Here is a 25,428-nt window from a genome sequence, read left to right as displayed (position 1 = left end):
AGGTAGCATTTGTATACCTAGGCCAAATAATATAAAACCGCTTTACGGACATTTTAGTGCCTCATCTTAAAAATCATCTAGCACACAAGATAAAGACTTGTATAGTATATTAACTTTAAAAGTACTAGAGAAGACGACGCAGGCTGAATTGCTGCACTCCATTGGACGTTCATGCTCTGCATGGATGTCCAATGCTCTGGGTTCTTTTCCAGTAGAAAATGGGTAAATTAAATATACTTTTGTTGCTACTGGGATGGCTACTCGCTATATCGTCACAAAAATAACCATTAGTGCAGAAAATATTTTAAAACTCCCAGAGCAAGAAATTATTTTATGATTTGGTGCATTTAACTTTCTATCTCGACCAGCATCCAGTACATAGGGCTGCGAGATTACAAAAATTGACACACAAAATATGACTTCACCTATGAATTTTTACCTACATATAACCATTTGTCGTTGGACCTGGTTGAACAATCTAGTAAAAATATACACAAGACAAAATTCTTCGTCCAAGAAAATCAAGCAGATTGGCGAAACTCGCTTCCATATGTTACATTCGCAATTAACACAAACAGTCTGGGACGAAAAATTTTTCAAGTTTCTTTCGGCTATGAATCGCGTATTTTGACTGAATGTACTTTGGGAATTAAGGAGACCATCCACGTGGACAGACGGAAGTTACTAGCAATACGGGAGAAGGTGAAAAGTCATTTAGAAAAAGCTCACCTACAACAGAATAAATTCTATGATTAACGACATAAACAAACCATTTTTGAGCCACCAAATGATTCTATTTTGATCAAGGAGACAGGGACAACCAGAAGCTCTTACTTCCTCATATCAAGATCCTGCAAAAATTCTCGAAAAATTAAATCCTAATCTATATCACGAGGAATTACTACCGACATTTAAAAACGAATCCAGGACATTTCAGTGGACAGAATCAAACAATCTTACGCGGAATAAACAAAAGCTTAAAAAAAAAAAAAAAAAAAAAAAAAAAAAAAAAAAACCGTACTCCCCAGCAGAAAATCGTCATCAACTCACAAACTTCCTCTTACTGTCTGTTATTCAAATTGGCTGATCACTATAATTCTTTACTGCATAAAATTACAAACCTTGTTTTTTTTTTCCTTCCGTTTCAAAAAGTCAAACTCAATAATCTATAAAAGGGCAAAAACCAACAATTCTGTGCTTCCTACATTGCTTCTTTAAAGCAATTTAAGTTACTCTGACATCACAATTTTCTTGGATGTTCATAAAATTATTTCTCATTACTATATACAGGATGTCCAGAAAATCAAGTCATTATCATCTTGTTGTTACTGGCATATCTTTACATTTTCTTTATAGACGTTTAAAATCCCGAACTTAAAAAACAATTTCTCTTTTTCAGGAAGATGCTCCCGATCCTGATTCCGACTTTATCTTTTAAAAATTCTAATACTAAGTACGTGTGCCTCATTCTCCTATGCCCAGTTCTAACAGAGAGGATCCACCAATTACGACAGATATATCATTTCCTCTACTAAGAATAGCTTCGCCGGCGCCTGGCACTAAGATAGATATTTCTACGATACAGAATGTTCCCAATATAGACACAAAGGCAGCGATTCCAGGGGGCCCGGCCCCCCAAAGCTCATGTGGGCCCCCACATTGTATTTTATGAATATACAATATTTGATATAATTTGAATGCATAATTTTGTCTTAAAATCCTCATATATGCCTTCTATATCTGAATGACCCCTCCCCCATATTCACAGACAAATCGGCGCCCTTGAAAGGACATACCCATACTCTACAGTGATAACATACCTGCCCACTTTGAGGGAAGTGATATCTGTCGATTGATGCTGCTCAGTTGAGATGGACTCACAATGTTATTATTGTTTATTTTATTTTATTTTGCCTGTTTTGACTTACAATATGGAGAGTATCTCTTATAAGTTCTACAGTTGTCATATGTATATAAATGCAAATTGTAATTACAACTTAATGAAATGAAATGAAATCTTTGTTTTACGTCCCACGGTTATGCCGGTTAGGCTAAAGGAGACGGTAAAGATGAGAAATGAATGAAATAGTGGAATGAAGAAAGTGGGAGGAAACGGGACAACCCCGAGAAAACCCACGAGCACGATGATTGTCAATTTACTCAGTGCTTCACAACAAATGTTTTCAGGGTTATTTTTAGTACTTATAGTGTTCATACAATGCTTATATAGTATACATAGTGTTTAGGATGAACGCACTTATTGTGCTCCAACACAATAATGCTTACATGTAGATTAAAAAAAAAAAAAAAATCATGGGATTATTTTTCCCAATGGGGAGGGGGTGTAAGGTTCCATTCCCGCACACTATAACCACATGGTTTTACTACGAACATATGTTAGTACGTTGAAAACAAACAGCGGACGACAGTTGGAGATTACCAGGACGACACGAAGAATCGGAAGATTTACGAAATATACTGACTCTCTCCTCATGGATTCCCCTACAGGAAGAGGCCCATAAAAGATGACCTCAAAGGAGCAATCTATCAGTTGACAGCTGTATTCACCTATCATCTTTCTCCTAGGGCCACCATGGGCTATGGAGAAATCCTTTAAAACCATCTGCTGAGGCTGCTATGAGCAAAGGAGACATCCTTTAAACCCACACTTCTAAGGCTGCACTGAGCGAAGGAGTTATCTTCATTATCTAACAATTTGAACCTTTTCCGAGGCCACTTTTGTGTGCTGAGGACTTTATTGAACATCGAAAAATGATTTAGAGGTTTACAAACAAACAAAATTGTAAAGATTTTTATAAGACATTATTTTTGTAATAAAAGGTGAAGGGTTTAAATCTTGGACTGGTTTTATTTAGACTCTACCGAACAAAACATTATAATATATGTATACTTGACTTTCTCCCGTCACTTCGCTCCAATCTTGATAACTGATTCATTTTGAATAGAACCATAGCTGAAACACCAATAAATTCAATGAAACTTATACAAAGAGAAATGTATTGTAAATTGTGAACCTAATTAGATGTCCGTCCGGAACCTGCTAGCTTAAAAGACTTTCAAATATAGCATATTAACAATTCTGTGACTTTTCCACCCTATATTCATTGATGTAATTTTTTGGTATGACTATATGAAGCCAAAATAATGGTTGATAGGATAAAGAGAATAAAAAATAGAATCAAATATTTTTATATAGCTTTTATTCAAAATGTACATGACTTACAAAACAATAAAGTCAATAGAAATCAAAAGTTAATAGTCCCAAACACTATTTACATTGTCACTGAGTGAGAACACTCCATGTGGCGAAGTGACTTTCACAAATAATTTTCATGAACGCTCACTCATGAAACTCAATGTCACAGCCGAACTACTCACAATATGGCATAGATTCCGAAAATACACGTCAAAAAGTAGTGACGAGCATCTAATCGATTAGGAAATAGAGGAAACTGAAGGAATCTGTCATCCTCCCGCCTACATATTTATTTATTTTGTGTTCGTCAATTTGCATTTGTAGCATACATATAGGAAACAGCAGGAATAGGAGAAGGATGCAGCCATGGCCATATTATTAAGTAGCATCCCGGCATTACTACTTACAAGGAACTGCAAAATCTTTCACTAATACAACGAACCTGTTGGAAAGCGTTCTATTATGCGGTTTCTGTTTAAAAAATGTTAACAATATGCGATTCTTGGCCCAACCAATCGGAAACTTTTATATCAAAATATATAGTACGTTCATACATTAATGAAACAGCAAATAGAAATAAAGTCAACGGGGATAGCGTCTGCTTATATACAATGTGCATGGTTAACTATATGGGTGGGGGGTGGGGAAGAAAGAAACAATAAAATTACAGAAACATGAAACCAAAACCTGAAATTTCACATGAAACGAAATAGCATTCCTGTAATTATTGGTTCCTTTATGTCAAAGTTCAAAAACTGCTATTATACCTGGGATCTTTGTACAAGTTTTTAAGACACAAGAATGGTGTCCTAATATATTTGGAATATAAGCCTCAGAACATTGTTCTTTCTCTGCTACCTCTGGAGCTGAAAAAAAAAAAAAAAAAAAAAAGAATCTATCCCACCTAGTGAATGGTTTCGATTCGATAACATTGAGTTTCATGAGTAAAGTGATCACGTACATTATGTTCATTATATCTACAACATAAACTTTAAAGAAATGTTAAAAAAAAAAAAAAAAAATCACTTCTGATTGATCTTTTAATAAAAAAAAAAAAAAAAAAAGAAGAAGTACGCCGTGCACATAAGGGAAAACAAGCTGATATTTTCAGCCATCTCATTTCATAAATTTGAAAATATTTTTAAAATTCTATATTCTTACTTTTTATTACTTTTAAAAATCCAGCACTTTCAACTAACACAATTTTATTTACCACACTGCCAGAGGTAATAGGTTTAAGGGGAGGGTAGAGTAAAAAATTTCAGATATGAAAGATGCTTTTTAAAAAATGCATTTTAAAAATATTTTTAAGATAAAAAGAACTGTAATTAGGAAATTATACAATTATGGATGTTTTCCCTATTCATAAAAGATAGTAGTCAAAAGTTTCAAAAATGACAGTAATTTCTCCATCTGTCACTGATATCATAACAGTCGTGCAAAACCGTATTAACGAACAAAACCGAAGGTCCATTAATTTTTCAAACGCCACACTACAACTTTTAAGAACTTAATTTCTCACTAACTGAAGTCCCCTCTTCGTCCAGCACAAGAAAAGAATAATATAAAATCTCTAAAACACATACAATCGTTTCAGAGATGAACTTTACTTATTAATATTTGATATGCATCCTATTATTTCACTAAGTGATAACGGTAGATTTACCCTATTTCAAGGGAAACTGGAAGAATCAAAGTTAAAAGAAATTAGTTGTTATTCTATTTTTCAATCCCTTTCTCTTCTTTCGCTCTATTTGTCAGTTGAATAGAGTTTAAGCCCAGCAAGTAGTCTACTAACTATCCGAACATTCAAATGAAGAAATTGGCGCACGTTTCAATAGCTTTTCAATTATAAAAAAAAAAGTTAAAGTATTATTGTTTGGAGAACAAAATGGTAGAAACTTACCAGAAAAAAATATACATTGTCTACGCTTGAGGCAGACATCAGATGAGAAACTACAAGATAACAGAGTGTCATGGAGCCGACTGATACATTCAAAGATGAATATTGCGCAACCGCGATAGGCTTGGAATGGGTTACGGCTGAGGGATGGAGAGTAGATAGTATGCAATTTCATAAGGACACTGCAACAGTTACAATGAACCTTCAGCGTAATATCAAGTAACAATGGAATGTCTGAACAATCGCCGCACTTTAATGACTGACTTTGTTTCGTAATTAAGTACGAACACAGAAAATACATTGTTCAACGCTTCAACGATGTCCATGATAACTGTTATATTCCTAGAAAATGGCATCCTATTCTCTTCCATTCTTCCACCCATAACTAACTTCAAGATATCACGCCTGCGCAATATTCAACATTGAAATGTGTCAGTCGGCTCGGCGCTACGTGGTATATATATGACCCATGATAAACAGGACAGGAAGTTCTAAGTAGTTTTTTCCAAGAAAATTCTCTCTCTGAGTCAAGAGAACAAAAATGAACACAAAAGAGATCTGCTTCGTATACAGAAATGCCGAGAAAACCTTTCTAATAGCACTACAGGTCTGTGACATTAATGTCACAACATTCTGTTTGGTTTTGGCTACTAAGTGACACTACCTTAAGGGTATTATGACTTGGCATTTTGCGACTCTCAATGATAAGCAGCATTGCCGTTTCAGCAGCAACGGCAAACAGCAACAACTTCAACAAGAATTTTCCTTGACTGTAATTTTAAGTCCTCAGACATTGCTCTCCATTTAGCAATTGACTGAATAAACGCAACTTAATTACTCAAGCTTAAATTGGTTTCCATCCCTCTTCCACTTTTCAAGCGGATCATTACCGATACTCTGTATTACTTTTTATTCCCATCATGGTAAAGTCAGTAACTTACATTACAATTTGACAAGCGTATAGGGAAATTTAGTATATTACTTTATTCCAATTTATAATTCAATTCTTTAACTTTACTTAATAACTGATTACATTAGCGTACTAATAGCGTCTACATGACATTAATGAATATCTTTAAACGTTAAAGAAATCAGCTTAGCGCGAAAATACATACATCACACCCTACTGTTTTATACAGTATTTTAGTTTATATATATATAAATTGAAACGTAGGACTATAAAAACATCGCATCAATCTGCACGACTGTTGTGACGTAACAAAGGGAAATAGTTACCAATATCAATCTTCCAAACATTTTTATTACTATCCAGGACAGAGCTGATCCAATGTCCTCGCAATACTTTCATCTTATGAAGAACTGTTACAATAATACAGTGATCTCCAAACAGTCAATCGCGATCTACTAGAACTGTTACAATAATACAGTGATCTCCAAACAGTCGATCGCGATCTACTACGTTCCCAGGGGCATTTTCGGTCCCCGCATAATTTAAGTTTATAGGAAATAAACAAATGTAAGATTTTTTTTTTTAAATAAAAAAGTTGGTACTTCTTTTGGTTGGTAGTTCAGAAACTTCATAAGTTTGGCGACCACTGACATCATACATTGTCTCGCGTCTTTTCGTACGTCTGAAATTTTTTACTTGTTCCCATGTAACTATGGCAGCATCTAGGAAAGAGTTTGTTAGCTAATACTTAAATATTGGAACACAGATTTCTGCTTTTCTTCCAAAATTTCAGTAGCTTTTCTTCGTTTTTATTTTTCTTCTTTCATTAAAAAAAATAACAACAACACTTCATGACTTCTTTCTCTTTAAAATAAATATTTTACAACAGTAGCACAATACTGTTCCAAAACTTTTCACAATAATTTGTGAAGATAAGAATTTAATTCTCACGCAAGAGTCCATTAATTTTTAAGTGGAATCAACTTCATTTCTTTTTCATCCCACATCATTCTCTTGATTCGTTTCCTGCGAGCCTTTTCTTGTGCCACGCTATTGTTTTCCCAATACTCATACAAATGTTCTATCCTCTCTGAAAACAATAAAGAAAAAGACAATTAACACAAAATACTGCAGAGATAACAAATTAACGTGAGTGTAAAGAATTTATAATTACGAATAGATTGAAGCCTGTATTTCATCATCCCTATCATTAGAACTAATTTTTATAAACACTCGTTTCTTAAATTTCACTATAAACTCTGGTGAAACACAAATTGAATCAGCAATCAGATGATAACCGTGCATTTTTCATTGTTTCACTTACTGTAGAGAGTACTTTATGTTTTACATCTCTGCAACATATACTTAGAAAATTTGGTAGAATGGGGGCCGACAAGAGACGCAACTAGGCTAGTTGTCACTCGGGGCAAAAACCTGCCTTAGCGCCTCCCCTCTGACTAAGCAAACCAAAATGCTTTAAGATTACACCTGACATAGGCATCACACAGTAACTCTCCTATTCCGTTTTTTCTTCAAATGGTAAAGCTTGCGATTTCAAAATTGCAGTACATAATCTAATTTTTAGTACAAGATAAAACACCAAACTAATTAGTATTCGACTGCCAAATAATCTGAGAGTAGCTTGCTTAACATATTCTTATAGTCTTACCATAATAACTGCACAAATCACAATGTTTTTGGAATTATATCGGGATGTGCATATGCGTAGAATGAATCAACAGTCTGTTGCTTTAGAATAGAAAATTTAATTATGACAGTCAAACTCTTGTCTCGAAGATTATACTTGTACATTTTGCAAATCTCTTAAATGGATGTAAGTTAAATGAAAACACAAAAAGCTGGAACTAAAATTTAACTTTGCGGGCTCTCTTGGCTTGAAAGGTTTTTATAATGTCCTCAACAGATAGCTTTGAAGCTAACTTATGCTCTACGGATATGATCCTAAGGTTGGTGAGTCGTTGTTGTCCTGTTAAGTTTCTGATGTATTTTTTTATGATCTTTAATTTGCTAAAACTCCTTTCCTTTCCTTATAGTGAAAATAAATATTTGCCCAGTTTTGCGTTCCCCCTTCCCAATCCGGCCCCCGGGGCACAAGCTCCGTTTGCCCTCCCCCCTTGGTTGTCAATGGTGCCAACTGAAAGTCAAAGTGTGTGTGATGCGTGCGTAGTTTACAGTGTATGAATATTCAACATTAAAACACACGCAACTTTGAAACATTTGTGCTGCTCCAACTCGTTTTACCATGGAAGGCGTGTTTTATTTTGAAGTCATTCTCTGTATTTGCGCAACGAATAAACTAATATTTATCCCAAACAATAAAACAGAAGCAAATAATATAAAATACTCTCGAGTCGCCATCAAAATCCAAAGGATATAGAAAACAGTAGAGGAGAACAGGTATGTGATAGAAAAGTAATGGGGTCTCTCAAGACCACTATGTATGGTTCAGATAAACAGGTAAAATTTATACAATAATTAATTTAGCAATTTATATTCTATAAAATGATCTGGAAAAAAAATTGATTAGACAGCTGTATGATCAACGTATTAAAGAGAAGAGTTAAAAGTAACATTTATTATGAAACGACAGGTAAGGATCAATAAATATGGATGTAATAAAACATTTACAAGTTTATTTTTATTATTGTTTGTCTATTCTCTTTCAGGTGAAGCGATTCTACAGACGGTCAATATACCATTTCCCCAGATGTTTTGCACAGGTATGATCTCGTGAAAACTAAGTATTCTTCTTACACGTAGAGTGGTTGTTAGGTTGTAAGTTGTAAAATGAAAAGAAATCTTTCAGTTTAACGTCCCACGATTACGCCCTTTACGCTAAGGGAGACGAAGAACTGATGGGATGAGAATGTGGGAGAAAACGAGAGTAAGTCTGAGGTAAACCCCACGGACACGATATTATCCACCACAAGCTTACTTGGTCGGGGATCGAACCAGGGACCCCAAACACCAGAGGTAAGTGCTCTACCACTGAGCCACCGTCCCCCAGGCTATGTGAGACGCGAATCTAGAGCGCAGAACCCAATCTACATAAACTTCCACCGGGACACAAACTGAGTTCATTTTTTAAATTGAATGAACGGTAATCAGATACGAAGTCTAACTTTTGCTCCTAAATTTATTGACATTTAAGTAAAGAGAATACAACCATTGGTTTTGAAATTCAAAGTTTCAGCATGTTTAAATTAATTTGTATTTCTTTTCAAATAGTATGGTAACACCGTTAGAAAAAAAAAAAACAGTAATCTGGTAGCTAATAATGTATTTTTCTACATATACAGTATATAAATAAATAAATAAGTTCTTCCAACAAAATAAAATAAAAAAGCATGGATAGAAATGGCAAAAGAAGCCTTTAGGAGGAAGAAGTTGAGAAAAAGACTCAAAAAAATGCTCCGTGTGGAGTATTGTACTGTATGGGGCAGAAACATGGGCATTACGCAAAAAATGATGAAAAACGACTGGAAGCTTTCGAAACGAGAGTGTGGAGAAGAATTTGCGGGGTTGCGTGGAAAATGAATAAGAGGGTGTTAGAAATGGTTGGGGAGAGAACACTTTTCGATATTATTGAGAAGAAGAAGAGAAACTGGTTGGGACATTGGCTAAGGGACAAGGCTATGACATTGTATCATAAGGGACGTGCTAGACGGTATGGTGGCAGGAAAGAGAGGGAGGGGGCGAAGGAGACAACAATTAATGGACGATATCAAAGAGAAAAATCATACGTGAAGACGAAGAGGTTAGCGGAAAACCGTGGAGCATGGGAGCTTCTCAGCTGCAGCAAGTGACCTGTCAATAATGGCAGAAAATCTGATGATGATGAATTATTATTGAAAGCAATGACACTTGCTAGTTCCACAAAAGATGTTTTTTTCTTCTCAAAAACTACGCGAGATCTATCGACTGATATATGTGTGACCAACTGGTAGAGACCTGCAGGGGCCGAATGTTTCGGCCCGAGCCCAATCCAGCCCGAATGAGCCTAGGCCCGACCCAGCCCGAAGTTTGGGAGATTTTCGGCCCGAGCCCGGCCGGCCCGATAAGTTTAAAATTCTTGACCCAAGCCCGGCCCGGACCCGATACATTTGAAAAGTTTCATTTTGTAACATTTTGTACGGGCACACTTCTGCAACGTTTGCCTTTATTCTAATTATCGTTTAACGAAAGTCAATAATTACTGCAATTAATCGGCGAAGAGAAATCAGTGTCGGCCCGTGCAGGTCTCTACCAACTGGTTCATATTAGCTTTGCAATTTTAAATAACTTAAACTAGAAATACAAATCACTGAAAAAAAGCAACGATTATTTTTAAAATAATAATTGTGTTATCAGTTTCACCTACTAACAATATATTGCGTTCATCAGACACCGTAAAAACAAGGTGGAGTTGCAAATGGGAACATAAAAGAGAAAAAGATTGGAATTATAAGTGCGACAAAAATGAATTTATTATTGTATCGATAATTCACGCGCTTTTTGTGGATGATTCACCCACGTTATATTCAGCTGCACAAGCTGCACAAGCGAAAATCTGAAGATAATACGCACAGTCACAGAACATAAGTTTGTTGCACAGTGTTGATTGAAAAAATAAATAAATAAATAAATAAATTCTTATGTTTGAAGTTGCCAAATACAAAACAAGCACTCAACCACATCTGAAATTGTCTTAAAATTTTCAGTTTTAAATGTGTCTGAAATTTCATTTTTGACAAATCGAAACTCCCTGAAGCTCGAGAAATTCCTGATATTTCCTAGTTCGTCGCCACCCTGATTACGTGAGAAGGATAAGTAGTCTCGACGGAAATCTAGAAAAGTGATAGTGTGAGTGAGTAATCTGGATCTAAAATAAAAGAAAAACGGCCCGACTGACCTGGAGTAAGCTCATTTAAAGCAATGAGGCCATGAAAAATGGGTAAAGCTGACAAAAAGGATTTTCAGACAATATTTACTTTATTTATTTATTTATTTATTTATTTATTGAGTTTAAGATCTTCCCTTTAGGTAAAATGAAGCTATAAGAAATGCATGGTGAAGGAACAATACAGAACATCAATGCTACCTACGTGGGATTCGAACCCATGATTGATAGATATTGCTAAAAGTAGTGTAACGTCTCAGACCACTCGCCAATGCAAGCCAGAAATAACATCTAGAACAGCAAATTACTGTATTGCTGTCGTTCATTTAAAACAAACGAATGTAATTTATTTTGGTAATATTTTATTTCAGTATTATTCCAGTTGATACACTGTTTTAGTTTTATCTCTTTCGTTGGCGTAGGAAAGTACTTCTCTATTTCATGTTTATATGTGCACTTTCCAAACAACTCTGTTAACTTTGATGCGAAACCAATCTTCTATGTACATCTACGGAAACTTCATTTTTTTAAAAAAAAATTATATTATTTATTTATTTTTTATCTCCGACTGATCGACGCTACCAACTGCCGAAACATTTACCATTTCTACATTAAACACACTATTACTATGATGCTTGTCTGGAAAGCGAAGATACAAACACTTTGTACGTTAGTGGCAAAATGTGTACCTAAGTTGGCAACATTGGCACTAACAATGCACACGAGGATGATTAGGGATGATTTGTCAGTGGTGCGCTGAGTCTTGTGCGAGAAGCACGCATTAGAAATGGCAGCGACAATATCGAATCCCACCGGGCGTGAAGTGTGCACTGTAATCAGGGTTTTGCACGAACAAGGAATGCAGATGATCATCAGCCATACAGCCCCGACCTCGCACTCAGCGACTACCATCTATAACTGTACTTAAAGAAACATCTTGATGGAAAACACTTTGATGACAAAGATGATGAGGTAAGGTAAGAAGTCACAACGTAGTGCCAGCTGCAGGTGCCGAATTTTTTACTATTTTGAAATACAAAAATTTGTTCCACGTTCGAACAAATGTTTGGACAATGGTGGCACGTATGTGGAGAAATAGCCCCTGTACAAGTGTATCCAATGTAACTTTTTTTTTTTTTCAATACATTTCTTGTGTATCTCTTTTTCGTTTGTATCTTTACTTTCCTAACAAGCCTCGTAATAATTTCAAAAATTTCATGCATTTCACAAATTAAGAACAATTTCAAATTAAGTTGAAACATCTCCGTAATAATAATAAAAGTAAAAAATATTAAAAAATTAAAACCACACATTGTTTAATGGAAAAATCACATTTTCTAATTATATCAAAAATAGTTTCAAGCATAATTATTTTAAACTGTAAAATTACATTTTCACACAAGTCGAAAATTTGGAATTACTCTATGGAATAATTCACTTCAACAAAATTAGAGAGAAAAGTCTGACAAATTTGTAGCACAGAAGGTACAGAATCCTCGGCAAATGTTACGAGAGTAGTAATCAGTCTTGTATAAACAGACACGATGCCACTGACAAACTTAGTTACGGCTGTGGGGCACCAAATGGTATACCACCCATTCCTACTAGTGGCACCATCCCCATTGGTGGAACAACTGGATTAAAACCTAGTCCTATTGGTGGCTGGAACGGACCCATGTCAGCCATTTGTGCGGCTTCATTTTCCCACATCTGCATTAGGAATATCCAGTGTGGTGGACCCAAGTCAACTTCAGTTCCATCTCGAAGCGCATGGCGATAAAAGCATGTATTTTTGAATGGGCATGTTTTCTTAATTCTGAAATGTTTACATGGCTTTTTCTTCATTCCTGCTTTGTATGCTTCCAGTAGCTGTACTTTATCTTCAGGTGTTTCAACCCAATGTCTGCTCGGAATGATTAATGTTGATTTTACATGGCAGTGTGGGCAATATTTCCCTGTTCTTCGTGGAGGGTCTTTCCGCCATCGCCTAATGCATGTAATGCAAAAACAATGGTTGCATTCCGTGAGAATACCGAATCGACGTTCTAGCTTGGTTGGCTTCCTCAGCACTACTTCTCTACATATTCCGCATACTTTGGATTTCTCGTTTCCCTCCATAATATAATTCTAAAATACTTACACAAACGAATTTCACTGTAACTAAGGTAATAATTGTTGATTACTTTCATTGTTGCTCAACAAATATAAATTCTTATCCGATATTAACGTTTGAGGGGTTTCAAGATGGCGCCGGGCTTCTTCACATCTGGAGTAATATACTCTTTCAGTTTTGCAATTGTGATTTAGAACATTATTTTACTTTTTGACATACTATACTTTTTTACAATCTTTACACTTTATTACATCTTTTCTTATATGTCCTGTGCCTTTAACTCCCAAGTATTTTTTCAGATAGTGTTAAAACAAATCTATTTATGTTAGACCAGGCAAATTCGTCCATGATGGAACGCGCCATTTTATACAAATCTACTTTTCAGCAAACATTTAAAACATATTTAGTGAAGCAATCTACAGGGCTCTAAAGCCGGAACTTTCTTTAAAAATCTCCCATAAGGAGGTAACTGGAACTGGATATTAAAGTTTATAAAGTTCTTACCTAGTATTGTTAAAATTCGAATAATTTATTGTTGCAACAACGAATAACACTGCTCAACAAAATTAAACTTTTAAAAAAATCCATGAAAGAAGGTGTTTTTGAGCTGCTGAAAACGAATCTGACCTTAGTTTATGTCTTGCATCTTCAGATTTAGAAATATGCCAGTTATAATAGACCCTTGCCAAAATTTCACAGAAATCGCAGAACTTCACGTTGGAAGCCTTTGTGGACCTCTCCCAAATTATCCCACTATAACAAATTATACTCTCGAAAGCTTATGGAACACACATTCGAGCGAGAAATATTTGGGTTCCATTACGTTCAATTTGTAGACGAAGGAAACATTGAAAAGAAATGGTGACAAACTGATTTCATAGAGATATTGAGAAAAGTTTGCAGCACTTAGAATGATGCTGTACAAACTAGCTCAGGAACATACATCTTTTGCATTCAGGTATAATATATTAAAGTATCACTGAAATAGCTCAAATACAAGGTGGGAACGTGTGTGTGGAAGAAGAAAATATTAAAATGTTAAACATTTACTTTTTGGAGAAATTGAGACAAGTTTACTAAACTTACAGTTGCGCTACGCAAACGTAAGTGCAGTACTACTCCCCTTCCCCAATTCACTCAGCTATCTATATATTAAAATGCTGGGTTTATATGTTTGTTTCCAAAGAAAAGTTTATATGTTTGTGTCCAATCCTTTCGACAATGAGATCTCGAAAACCACAAGTGCTACAAACGTGTCGTTTTCGCTGGTCGATTCCAAATTTTGTGTAGATTGTCCAGTTCTAATTGAATATTTAAAAAACGTGGCCGTTATTTCTTTATTACATTTTTTAGGGGTACACTGGAAGCATTTAATTTTTTTAAAAAATAGCATCGTATCCTATGAGTTATACATCCCAACACCACCTATTTGCACACGGGGGTTGTATATCTATCAGGCGTTTGTTTCACGGCCAGATTAGAATGCAAAACGAAGGATAACCACTATTCCAGTCTAAGATGAATCTTTATTCTTTAGAGTGGTTTGCCCGATGAACACCACATATCACTGACATAATAATTAATTGTGTATATAATGTATTTGCTTACTACACACTGCATGATGCAAGAAAGAAAACACTGATCATACATTAATTAGAACCTCCAACGGAAGTAGGCTCGAATCTTTCAAATGGTGCGATATATTGAAAAAAAAAATTAAAAAAATATCCCTTTTATACTACCCCTTGCCGATTTTTATCAAGACGTCCTTCACTTGTGTTTGTAAAGGGACATGTACAGATGTTGTGAGGAATGATAAGGAGATTCATGTTCATGTGTGAATGATTCGCTGTGTAGAGAACTCAAGTTCAGCTAGTAATATATATATAAAAAAAATTACATAGATTGCTGGAAAACAAGGTGAAAAAAGTTGACTAACTAAAGTTGTAGAATGAATGGTAATAAAAGAACATAGGTAAACTACGATTATACACATTGTGATATAGCATTGTACAGTGAGGAAAAACACTGCATACGAAACAATGTGCATACCTAGTTCCCTGTTTCACGTTAAATCTTCCTCTTGTCGGTGTTCTTAATGTCCCCAAGCAATCCCCCAGCAACAGTCCACAAACATGTTTGATTCCCATACTCTTTGGTAACGTCTCTCCACAGCTGCTATTGTTTGGTGAAATTGCTCACTATGCTCATCACTTGCATCGCTGATATTTGGTGGAAAGAAATCAAGATGACTGTATAAGAAATGAATTTTCAGCGACATATTGCATCCATGCTTTTCTTAACTATTCATCAAGTTGTCAATGACTGTTCTGTATTTCGCAGTCTTCGTGTTGTCTAAGAAACTGGAGCACAAGCTCTTGAATGATAGTCAACATTGCAATTCCAGAGGACTAAGAGACGCATCAAAGTCCTGATCCCGCATAAGATCTCTTATTTGGGGACCAACGAACACACCAGCCTTCGCTTTGTTGGTACTGAGATAACGAAATTTACGTGTTAAATACTGAGAATCAGATTCACTCTTGTCCATCACAGCTACAAAAGATTTCATAAGGCCACGCTTTTATGGAGTGGGGGCAGATCTGTATCTTCGGAATAGCCCCGGGGGAGCCTCCCATTCCCATTGTACTGCGTCGTGTCCATTCTTTCCTTTGATAATGACTGCCTCAGGAAGTCCCATTCGCATACAAAGCAGCAATGTTTCGTGTATCCACTTTGTAGTCCTACAAGTATGCCTATAACTTCGAAATCTGCAACAATGTGTCATTTATGAATGTTGTACTGAACCTTTTCTAAGTGTATTAAAATAGCCTTAAAATTACTCATTGAGGAGTCGATAAGAAGGTCCCACTTCTGTGCCAAGAATGTGTCATACCAAGAGCTGCAAACAGATCATTAACAGCATATCACAACCGTCTCCTTTAGCCTAACCGGCATAACCGTGGGACGTGAAACTCAAAAATTTCATTTTCATTTCAATGTATCCTGCTGTTGAATGAATGGCGTATGTTGTTGCTTCCTGTATGAATAGACAATGATACATCTATCAAGCAAATTCCATTCTTTAAGTTTGGATTAAAGAATCTCGGCCTGTGACTTAGACGCATGTCTCACATAAGGTCATTTAAATCATTTTGGTTACAAAATATGGAGTATTCCCTCCATAAATTCAAAATCTGATGTTGTACCCTCAAATTACGAAGAAGTTATGTTTGTATTGCCCTTTCCCAGAAACCATGTTGCTAGAGATAAGGGAACCAGAAAGTTATCACTGTTTCATAGATCTTGTTTCAGACAAAATATTGTCACGATATTTAATTTTTTGCCTATCTTTCCCTTTCATACCTTGAATGTTTACAGCACAGAATTAGTAGTCACTTACGTGGTCAGCTGGCTGGCGCCATATCATCGGAAAACTAAATCGGATGTTAGTTGGACATTTGTTTTTCAACCGTGACCGGAGACGAGAAAGCACAGAATACATATTGTAGTAAGTGACCACTGCCAATCTTCAACAAACTTACTGTCGAAGTATAGTTCGTGAGCATCCTTTACCAGACGTGTTAATTTTTCCCTCTTAGTCTTCACTGTGTATTCAATGCAGACGTAACAAAAATTATCTGGGTGGTTAACACAATCTCAAGGCACCTGCATTGTTACTGTGACTACACAAAGATATTACGCGGTGCGACACGCTCAATTCTGCAAACAACTGAGCAAAGACGTGAGATTGGCTAGAGAGAAGAAAGGATACACTGTTGTCAGACTTCAATAGATCACTTTGTTCTTGTGAACTGGAATACTGGGTGTCAATCAAGAGTTTCTGACTATGTTTCTTTAGGCAGCAAAAAAAGCTGAAAATTTTACAAGACAATCGTGGACAATTTGTATATATTTTTCCAAAAATTAAACTTTTCCCATTTTTTCAATCTCTCTTTCTTCCACACACACACACACACACTTTGCTCACATTGTCTTCAAACTATTTGCGATATTTTAATATATTATACCTGAATGCATAAGGTGTATGAAAGTAAGCTAATGTTTTCTTAGCGTCACTATGTTACAAACATGTCTCAATTTCTTAAAATAAGTTTCTCAGCAAATTTTTCAAAGTTTTCTACGTAATACTCGTACTGTCTACAGTTTCAAATAGTAAAAGCTGAGAAGTATAAACTACTTAGCTGATAATTCCATCAAGGAAGACTAGTATCCTGAGCAAATACAATATTTTAAGAAAGTTATACGTTACAAATCACGAATCTGCTCAATTTGGGAAAAAGTAGGAGTAACACGCTTTTTTTTTTTTTTTCTCAATACATAAATTCATTGATAATCTTGAGGAATTTTAATCGCCTCTGATTAGTAATTCGTTCTAAATAATCGACTGAAACGGTTTTGCATGCGGATTTCGGCTTATGATCGAGGTTTCCGATGTCCGGATTCTCTTTGTCAGTTGAGGTCTTATCGATACAGAATAACCTGTTAAGTATTCCAGTGGCCCTAGCAATCCTTCTACAGAATATTTCAGCGAGATGAAAATACATCATTACAAGTGTATATCCACTTTGGAAACAGCAGATACAGAATAATGAAAATAATAATAATAATAATAATAATAATAATAATAATAATAATAATAATAATAATAATAAAAGAAGAGAAATGACATGAAATCTTTCAGTTTTACGACCCACTGTTATGTCGTGTAGGTAAAGGAGACGATGGTGATGAACATAGTACGATGAAAGGTTGAATGAACAAAGTGTGAGGAAACGAGAGACCATCGGGAAAACCTGAGCACATGTCTGTCCACCACAAAATCCACTTGGCGCAAGCTGGGATCGAACCAGAGACCCCACGCATCAGAGATGTACGCTCTAGCACTGAGCTACGGCGGTCTTCAATAATAATAATAATAATAATAATAATAATAATAATAATAATAATAATAATAATAATAATAATAATACAGAAATCTCATGGTTGAACTTGTGAAAACTCGAAACTTGATTGTATCTTCTGCACGTTAAAGTATTTTAAACCAATATATTCACTGCAATAAATTACCTCGATAGCAAATAGATGGTTAGTTGAAGATTAAAAGGCAAAGCAATAAAACAACCTTATTACATGTAGTACACTGGCGTATGAAATAAATAATGGAATAACAGAAAACTGGTCGCGCCACTGGTAGATCGCCCATCTGACAAGAGAAGTCAAGCTTTCTTGTTATTCCGTCCGTGACTTTCGTTCAATATATATATATATATATATATATATATATATATATATATATATATATATATATATATATATATATATATATATATATATATATATATATATATATATATATATATATATACAGGGTGGGCCATTTTAATTAATCCACGGAAATATCTGAAAAATGATAAAACATAGAAGAAATGTTTCAAGTACACGTTATATATTGCTAAGGGGGAAACCCAATTCCGCCAAAAGTACCCCTCCCCGCCACCCCCTAAATGAGGGTAACGGGGGGTAACTTTGAAATGTCAAATGGGAACATGGGTCGAGTAATACCTCGTTCGAAAGGTCTTGGAAAACTAAATAACGCTGTACCAAAAGATGTTCCATATTGTGCACCGGTTTCAAAATGGCCACCATAATATGGTTCGGAAACTCCAGTACCCGTAGTGTGAAAACCATGGAAGGTAAATGAATGGAACAAAATTGAAATACGTAAATATCATAGGGCATATCGAACGGTGTGGTCCCTGTGATCCCAGTGGCCTCCCTAAAGGGGTCTTGGGGACTAACTTCAAAATTTCAAATAGTAACATGAGTCGACTGGTACCTCGTTCGATAAATCTTGCAAAATCTAACATATTGCAGGAGAAAACGATTGATGTGAAATGGCAGTGTTCTCAAAAGGCCGCCGAAACATAGTATCCGTGTCAGAGAAAAGGTTTAGTACCCGTAGTATGAAAGCGATTGGAGATAAATCAACAAAAGAAAAACTGGAGTAGCTAACTGACGTAAGGCACATCGAGAGGTGTTGTCGGGGTGACTCCAAGGGCCAACTGAAAGGTATCCGGGGCCAACTTGAAAATTTCAAATAGCAATTTGAAGCGAGTAACATCACGTTACATAGACAAATTAATATCAAACAGCTTCTGTAAGAAAATTTTCGACATGAGACACCGTTTTCAAAATGATCGCAAAGACATGGTGACTGTGTCTAAGAAAACGTCTAGTGCCCATAGTATAAATACGGTTAGACATAAATGAAAATAACGAAAATTAAATAGGAAAACCACGGAGGCATTCCAAGGCTCGAGAATAATACAACAGAGATAAAAATATTAGAGTAAAATTGCCATAATGTATAGAGAGAGATCCAAGTCCTGCAAAATAATCTTTCCCTGCGCTCTGTATGTGAGTGGGGTGGAAAGTAAGGTGAAAGTTCAAACGAGAACTCTACTTTAATTCGTAAATTAAGGCTAACCTTACAAATAGGTATGGTGTGGTTGAAACATTTGTTTGTAAGGATGACGCTGTAGTGACTAAAAAAAGAGAAACTTTTATGCAATGCGTGCTGGTTATTCAGAAAGCATTTCGGGGATATACGTACACACCGTTTCGTCCCTCAAGCTCACAATATGACATGAATGCTAATAGTTAATCAAAATGTAACTGTGGCCATCCGCGTTAACTTAGTGCACCAATTCTCTATGCATGAAGTCTGCCTTCCAAACAGCATTGGGTAGGTCAAGCGTACGCCCGAACCGTTGTCCGGTGGGACATTGAAATTTTGAAGTTAGCCCACAAGACCCCTTCAGGGAGGCCACTGGGATCACAGGGATTACATCATTCGATATGCCCTATGATATTTACGTATTTCAATTTTGTTCCATTCATTTACCTTCCATGGTTTTCATACTACGGGTACTGGAGTTTCCGAACCATATTATGGCGGCCATTTTGAAACTGGTGCACAATATGGAACATCTTTTGGTACAGCGTTACTTAGTTTTCCAAGACCTTTCGAACGAGGTATTACTCGACCCATGTTCCCATTTGACATTTCAAAGTTACCCCCCGTTACCCCCATTTAGGGGGGGGCGGAATTGGTTTTCCCCCTTAGCAATATATAACGTGTACTTCAAAAATTTCTTCTATGTTTTATCATTTTTCAGATATTTCCGTGGATTAATTAAAATGGCCCACCCTGTATATATATACACGTACGTATATACACTATGTGATCAAAAGTATCCGGACACCTGGCTGAAAATGACTTACAAGCTCATGGCGCCCTCCATCGGTACTGCTGGAGTTCAATATGGTGTTGGCCCACCCTTAGCCTTCATGACTGCTTCCACTCTCGCAGGCATACTTTCAATCAGGTGCTGGAAGGTTTCTTGGGGAATGGCAGACCATTCTTCATGGAATGCTGAACTGAGGAGAGGTATCCATGTATGTCGGTGAGGCCTGGCACGAAGTCGGCGTTCCAAAACTTCCCAAAGGTGTTCTATAGGATTCAAGTCAGGACTCTATGCAGGCCAGTCCATTACAGGGATGTTATGGTCGTGTAACCACTCCACCACAGGCCGTACAGTATGAACAGGTGCTCGATCGAGTTGAAAGATGCAATCGCCATCCCCGAATTGCTCTTCAATAGTGGAAAGGAAGAAGGTGCTTAAAACATCAATGTAGGCCTGCGCTGTGAGAGTGCCATGCAAAACAACAGGGGTGCAAGCCTCCTGCAAGAAAAACACGACTATACCATTACACCATCACTTCCGAATTTTACTGTTGGCACTACACACGCTGACACATGACGTTCACCGGGCATTCGCCATACCCACACTCTGCCATCGGATCGCCACATTGTGTACCGTGATTCTTCACTCAGACAACGGTTTTCCACTGTTCAATCGTCCAATGTTTACGCTTCTTACACCAAGCGAAGCATCGTTTGGCATTTACCTGCATGATGTGTGGTTTATGAGCAGCCGCTCGACCATGGAATCCAAGTTTTCTCACCTCACGCCTAACTGTCATAGTACTTGGAGTGGATCCTGATGCAGTTTGGAATTCCTGTGTGATGGTCTGGGTAGATGTCTGCCTATTACACTTTACGACCCTCTTCAATTGTCGGCGGTCTCTGTCAGTGAACAGACGAGGTCGGCCTGTACGCTTTTGTGCTGTACGTGTCCCTTCGCGTTTCCACTTCACTATCACATCACACACAGTGGACCTAGGGATGTTTAGGAGTATGGAAATCTCGCGTACAAACTTCTGACACAAGTGACACCCAATCATCTGACCACGTTCGAAGTCCGTGAGTTCCGCGGAGCGCCCCATTCTGCTTTCTCACGATGTCTTATGACTACTGAGGTCGCTGATAATGAGTACCTGGCAGTAGGTGTCAGCAAAATTCATCTGATATGAAAAACGTATGCTTTTGGGGGTGTCCCGATACTTCTGATTACATAGTGTATATATATATGTATATAGTTTCAATAGTGACGGAAAGGAAGTGTACCGTTGCACCTCTGGTGTTATCAAGTATTTTTAATTAGAATCTACAAGCAGCAGCCTGTAACACTGACTGAAGATGCATATTTCATAGGAGATTATCAGTATGAGTGTGACTGTATGTGACAATCTGCAGCAGCATTGGAACAATGGCAAATCGTGCTCTTCGCCAAAGTTCAATTGAGAAACAACTTAAAGAACTTTTAAATGAATCTGACCTAGAAGTTAGTAAGCTCGAAAATAGCAAGGTGGAAATAACTGTCAGATTTTGATGCAAAAGACAGTGATTTCAACATTTTATTTAATAACTAGCAGCGTTCACCCCGCTTCGCTGCGGTCACCCCGGAACGCAATAAACTTTGTTACTTAGATAATTTTTACTTTTTCGCTTTCAAATTGCAAGCGCCTGTCATTTATGTTAACCCGCCGAGTCACGTGGTCATGCGGGTTGCATATACATACGTTTATTTTTACCTATGATGAACTATGGAGACTTGAATGGTCCATTATCTCAAGACACTGGTAATTAAAAATTAAAGTGATATGATAAAAACCATCTAGGGTCCAAATCCTAACAACCCCCCAAAAATGAAAGAAATCGGTTCAGCCGTATTAGCGTGATGAGTTCACAAAGGATTTGTACGTTCTCTTTTATATATATAGATGAAAATGGAACAAATGGAAGCAGTGGTACGTTTTTTTTCCAGTGAATTCCTTGCAATATTCATGATACTGGAGCGGTGTTAGTTTACAAAACTGACAGACAAGGCGTAGCTTGTTTGCTTACGTTTTACATGTTCATTCCATAGGTGCAAAAACCTGACGCTGTACTACTAGAAAAATCGTAACTTTTTGTTGGGATTTAGATTTCTGGGCTTTCGGCATCTATGGCCATTTAGCCCGTCACGTTTTGAGGGATGACGTCCCTCGGCGAGCACACTATCGGGGAAAGGGAAGGAAGTGGCCTGGGACCTATAGGTCAGGAACCACTCCGGTATTTGCCTGGTGTGAATGAGGAAAACCTCATTCAGGGTGGCTGGCCTAGAAAAGCGTATTACACTTTTCCGACCGGGTGAACTTTTTGTTGGGTTGGCTACACTGCTTCTCTGGTGACATCCCCTATAGTGTCTAATGAACGTCCCTCACACTGTCTATCTTTTCGTAGAAACTAAATCTGAAAGAATTTCGCCATTCCAAGGATAACCGAGATGGAATTACACAAGATTAATCGTGAATTCATTGGAATACTGAAGTATAAGTCACTCGTTCCCATTCTATCCCATTTTACTGTACCACCACCAAAATGCTTTTAGAAGCCGCCTTTGTGCTCATACTACACTGTACTAAGTTGCTAATGACCTGTTTGATAGTTTTTCTACAAAACAAATCAAATAAATAGCTCATAGTTACTGATATAAATTTAAAAAATGGTAATTTAAACAATTACAAACATATAGTTGGTAACACTGTACTTAGAAATCTAGTAATAACAGAGAATAAAAATATATGATATCTAGACATCCCAAGATCATATCAGACAAGATAAATTATTTTCCGTGAGAAATAATGATCTTTAAGCGGTGGGCCTAAGAGATGTTCCATGTAACCCAAAAATACCTTAGTGTTCCTAGGGTTAAGCTTCAAATTCCTCGACAGAATTCGCAACAAGATATTTTTAACTGAATAAGACGAATTCCCTGCTTTTAGTCGACATTTAATTTCTTCGTGAATATGATTTTCGTCTGTTAATACTGATCCCAGATATTTCAAAGTATCCACTTTATCAAAAGTATTATTCGATATTTTAACGCATCCATAATTTCCCGTATTACGATCCCGACGAAATTCCATGTATTTAGTTTTCTCTGCATTTACTTCTAAACCCATGTCCTTGCAAGCGTTTAATAAGACCTCTGAATTTCTTTCTATTGTTCTCCTATCATCCCCTATTAAATTTACATCATCAGCACATGCCATAACCTGGTGAATACCGTTCAACTCTAGGCCCTGGTTGCTATCTCTGATTTTCTTTATAGTGTATTTCAGAACAAAGTTGAATAATAATGGCGACAACGCATCTCTCTGTTTCAGGCCATTCTCGACGTGAAAACTCGACAAAAATTTTCCTACCCGGACTTTACTTTGGGATTCATTTAAACATATCTGAACTAATCTAATAAGCTTATTCGGTATTCCAAATTCTGTTAAGAATGTTGTACAATGCTTCTCTCCTAACCGAGTCGTAAGCCTTTCTAAAATCAATAAATAGTTGATGTACCGGGGTATTGTATTCCCACTTCTTTTCGAGAATTTGGCGAATGGTAAATACTTGGTCGATAGTTCATCGATTTCGTCTAAATCCGCATTGATAATCTCCAATAATTTCATCTGCGTATGGGGTCAATCTTGATAATAGAATGTTTGAAAGGATTTTATACGACGTTGACAGAAGGGAAATGCCTCAATAATTATTACAGTCAGTTTTGTCGCCTTTCTTGTGAATTGGAAAAATGATTGACTCTTTTCACTCTTCTGGCAATTCTTCCTTGTTTCAGGTAAGGAGTTTGTGTACATTGTTCCACAATTTATCGCTTCCAGCTAAAATTAACTCAGCTGGAATTTTGTCTACACCCGGAGATTTGTGTTTCTTTAATTTCTTTATAGCGATTTCTACTTCTATTCGGTTAGGTTCTGGGATATATGGTTCTGCGGTGTATGTTTCCCTTTCTCCATGCACATTAGTTTTTGGCTGCGTGTTAAGCAATTCGTCAAAGAAATCTTTCCATCTATTTAAGATGCTATTTGTGTCAGTGATAACTGTTCCGTCAGCTTTCTTTAATATATAGGCACGAGGTTGATAGCCTTTCTTAAATTCGCTGATCCCCTTATACATGTCCCGAATTTTTTTTCTATTATCTTAAAGTTTCTTTTTTAGCTTTCAAAAAATCGCGTTTCTTTGTTCTAAAAGTTTTTAAAGTTTCCGGCCTGATGTATACGAAACTTTGTGTAGTTACTTCATTCGGATTTTGTAGCTAACGTAATTTTGCCTGTTTTCTCTTTTCTAATTTATTTAATTCCTGGTCGAACCATGGTTTGTTCCCCCGTATTTCAGCGTGTCCTAATTTTTCTTTTGCTGAAATTTTAATGCTATCTCTAATTTCAATCCAAGTATCCTCAACACTAGTGCACTCCGAATCTTCTAAAACCGAGAATCTATTCGAAACTTCAATTTGGTATTCCTCTCTTACCTGGCTCTCTTCTAATTTCTTTAAATTAAGTCTCTCCGTTTTCAGACATTGAATATTTCCTTTATTCAACGATAATCTCTCTCTTATTATCGCTGCTACCAGGTAGTCATCAGTGTCACAACCAGCTCCTCTAAACGACCGAACATCAATTATGCTAGATTGTCTTCTTCTATCTGCTAAAACGTGATCAATTTGATTATGTATTTTTCCGTCTGGTGAGGTCCAAGTATATTTATGAACGTCGCGATGTGGAAATTTTGTACTCTTCACGATAAGGTTTTTGGATGTTGCGAAGTTCACGAGTCTAACACCGTTGTCATTATTTTCCTTATGTAGACTTTCGTTCCCTATAATCGGTCTGGAAATATCCTCTCGTACTACCTTCGCATTGAAATCCCCTAATATAATTTTCATATGATATCGCGGGAATTGATCAAATATCCGTTCCACTTCTTCGTAAAAACTGTCTTTTATATCGTCATCCTTATCTTCTGTTGGGGCATGTACATTTAAAACAATAATATCACACCACCGACCCTTAAGAGTGATCAAAGAAAGTCTATCATTAACAAATTCAACCCGTTTAATTG

The 25,428-nt window shown here is 36.6% G+C and overlaps 1 protein-coding gene across 1 annotated transcript in view; it reads right to left on the bottom strand.

The window, feature by feature from the left end:
- Positions 1-3,204: 3,204 nt before the first annotated feature.
- LOC145690047 (uncharacterized) overlaps positions 3,205-25,428 on the bottom strand; it is a 59,458-nt gene continuing 37,234 nt past the window's right edge. The window contains exon 8 of the mRNA XM_081764549.1: positions 3,205-7,120. Coding sequence (XP_081620675.1) covers positions 6,993-7,120 — 128 coding nt within the window. The 3' untranslated portion in view covers positions 3,205-6,992. The remainder of the gene's footprint in view (positions 7,121-25,428) is intronic.

This window comes from Thermobia domestica, chromosome 7 (assembly GCF_964235325.1).
Source record: "Thermobia domestica chromosome 7, izTheDome1.hap1.1, whole genome shotgun sequence".
Lineage (NCBI taxonomy): Eukaryota > Metazoa > Arthropoda > Insecta > Zygentoma > Lepismatidae > Thermobia > Thermobia domestica.
Note: the sequence above shows the minus strand (reverse complement) of the source record. Positions and strands in the feature narration are given on the sequence as shown.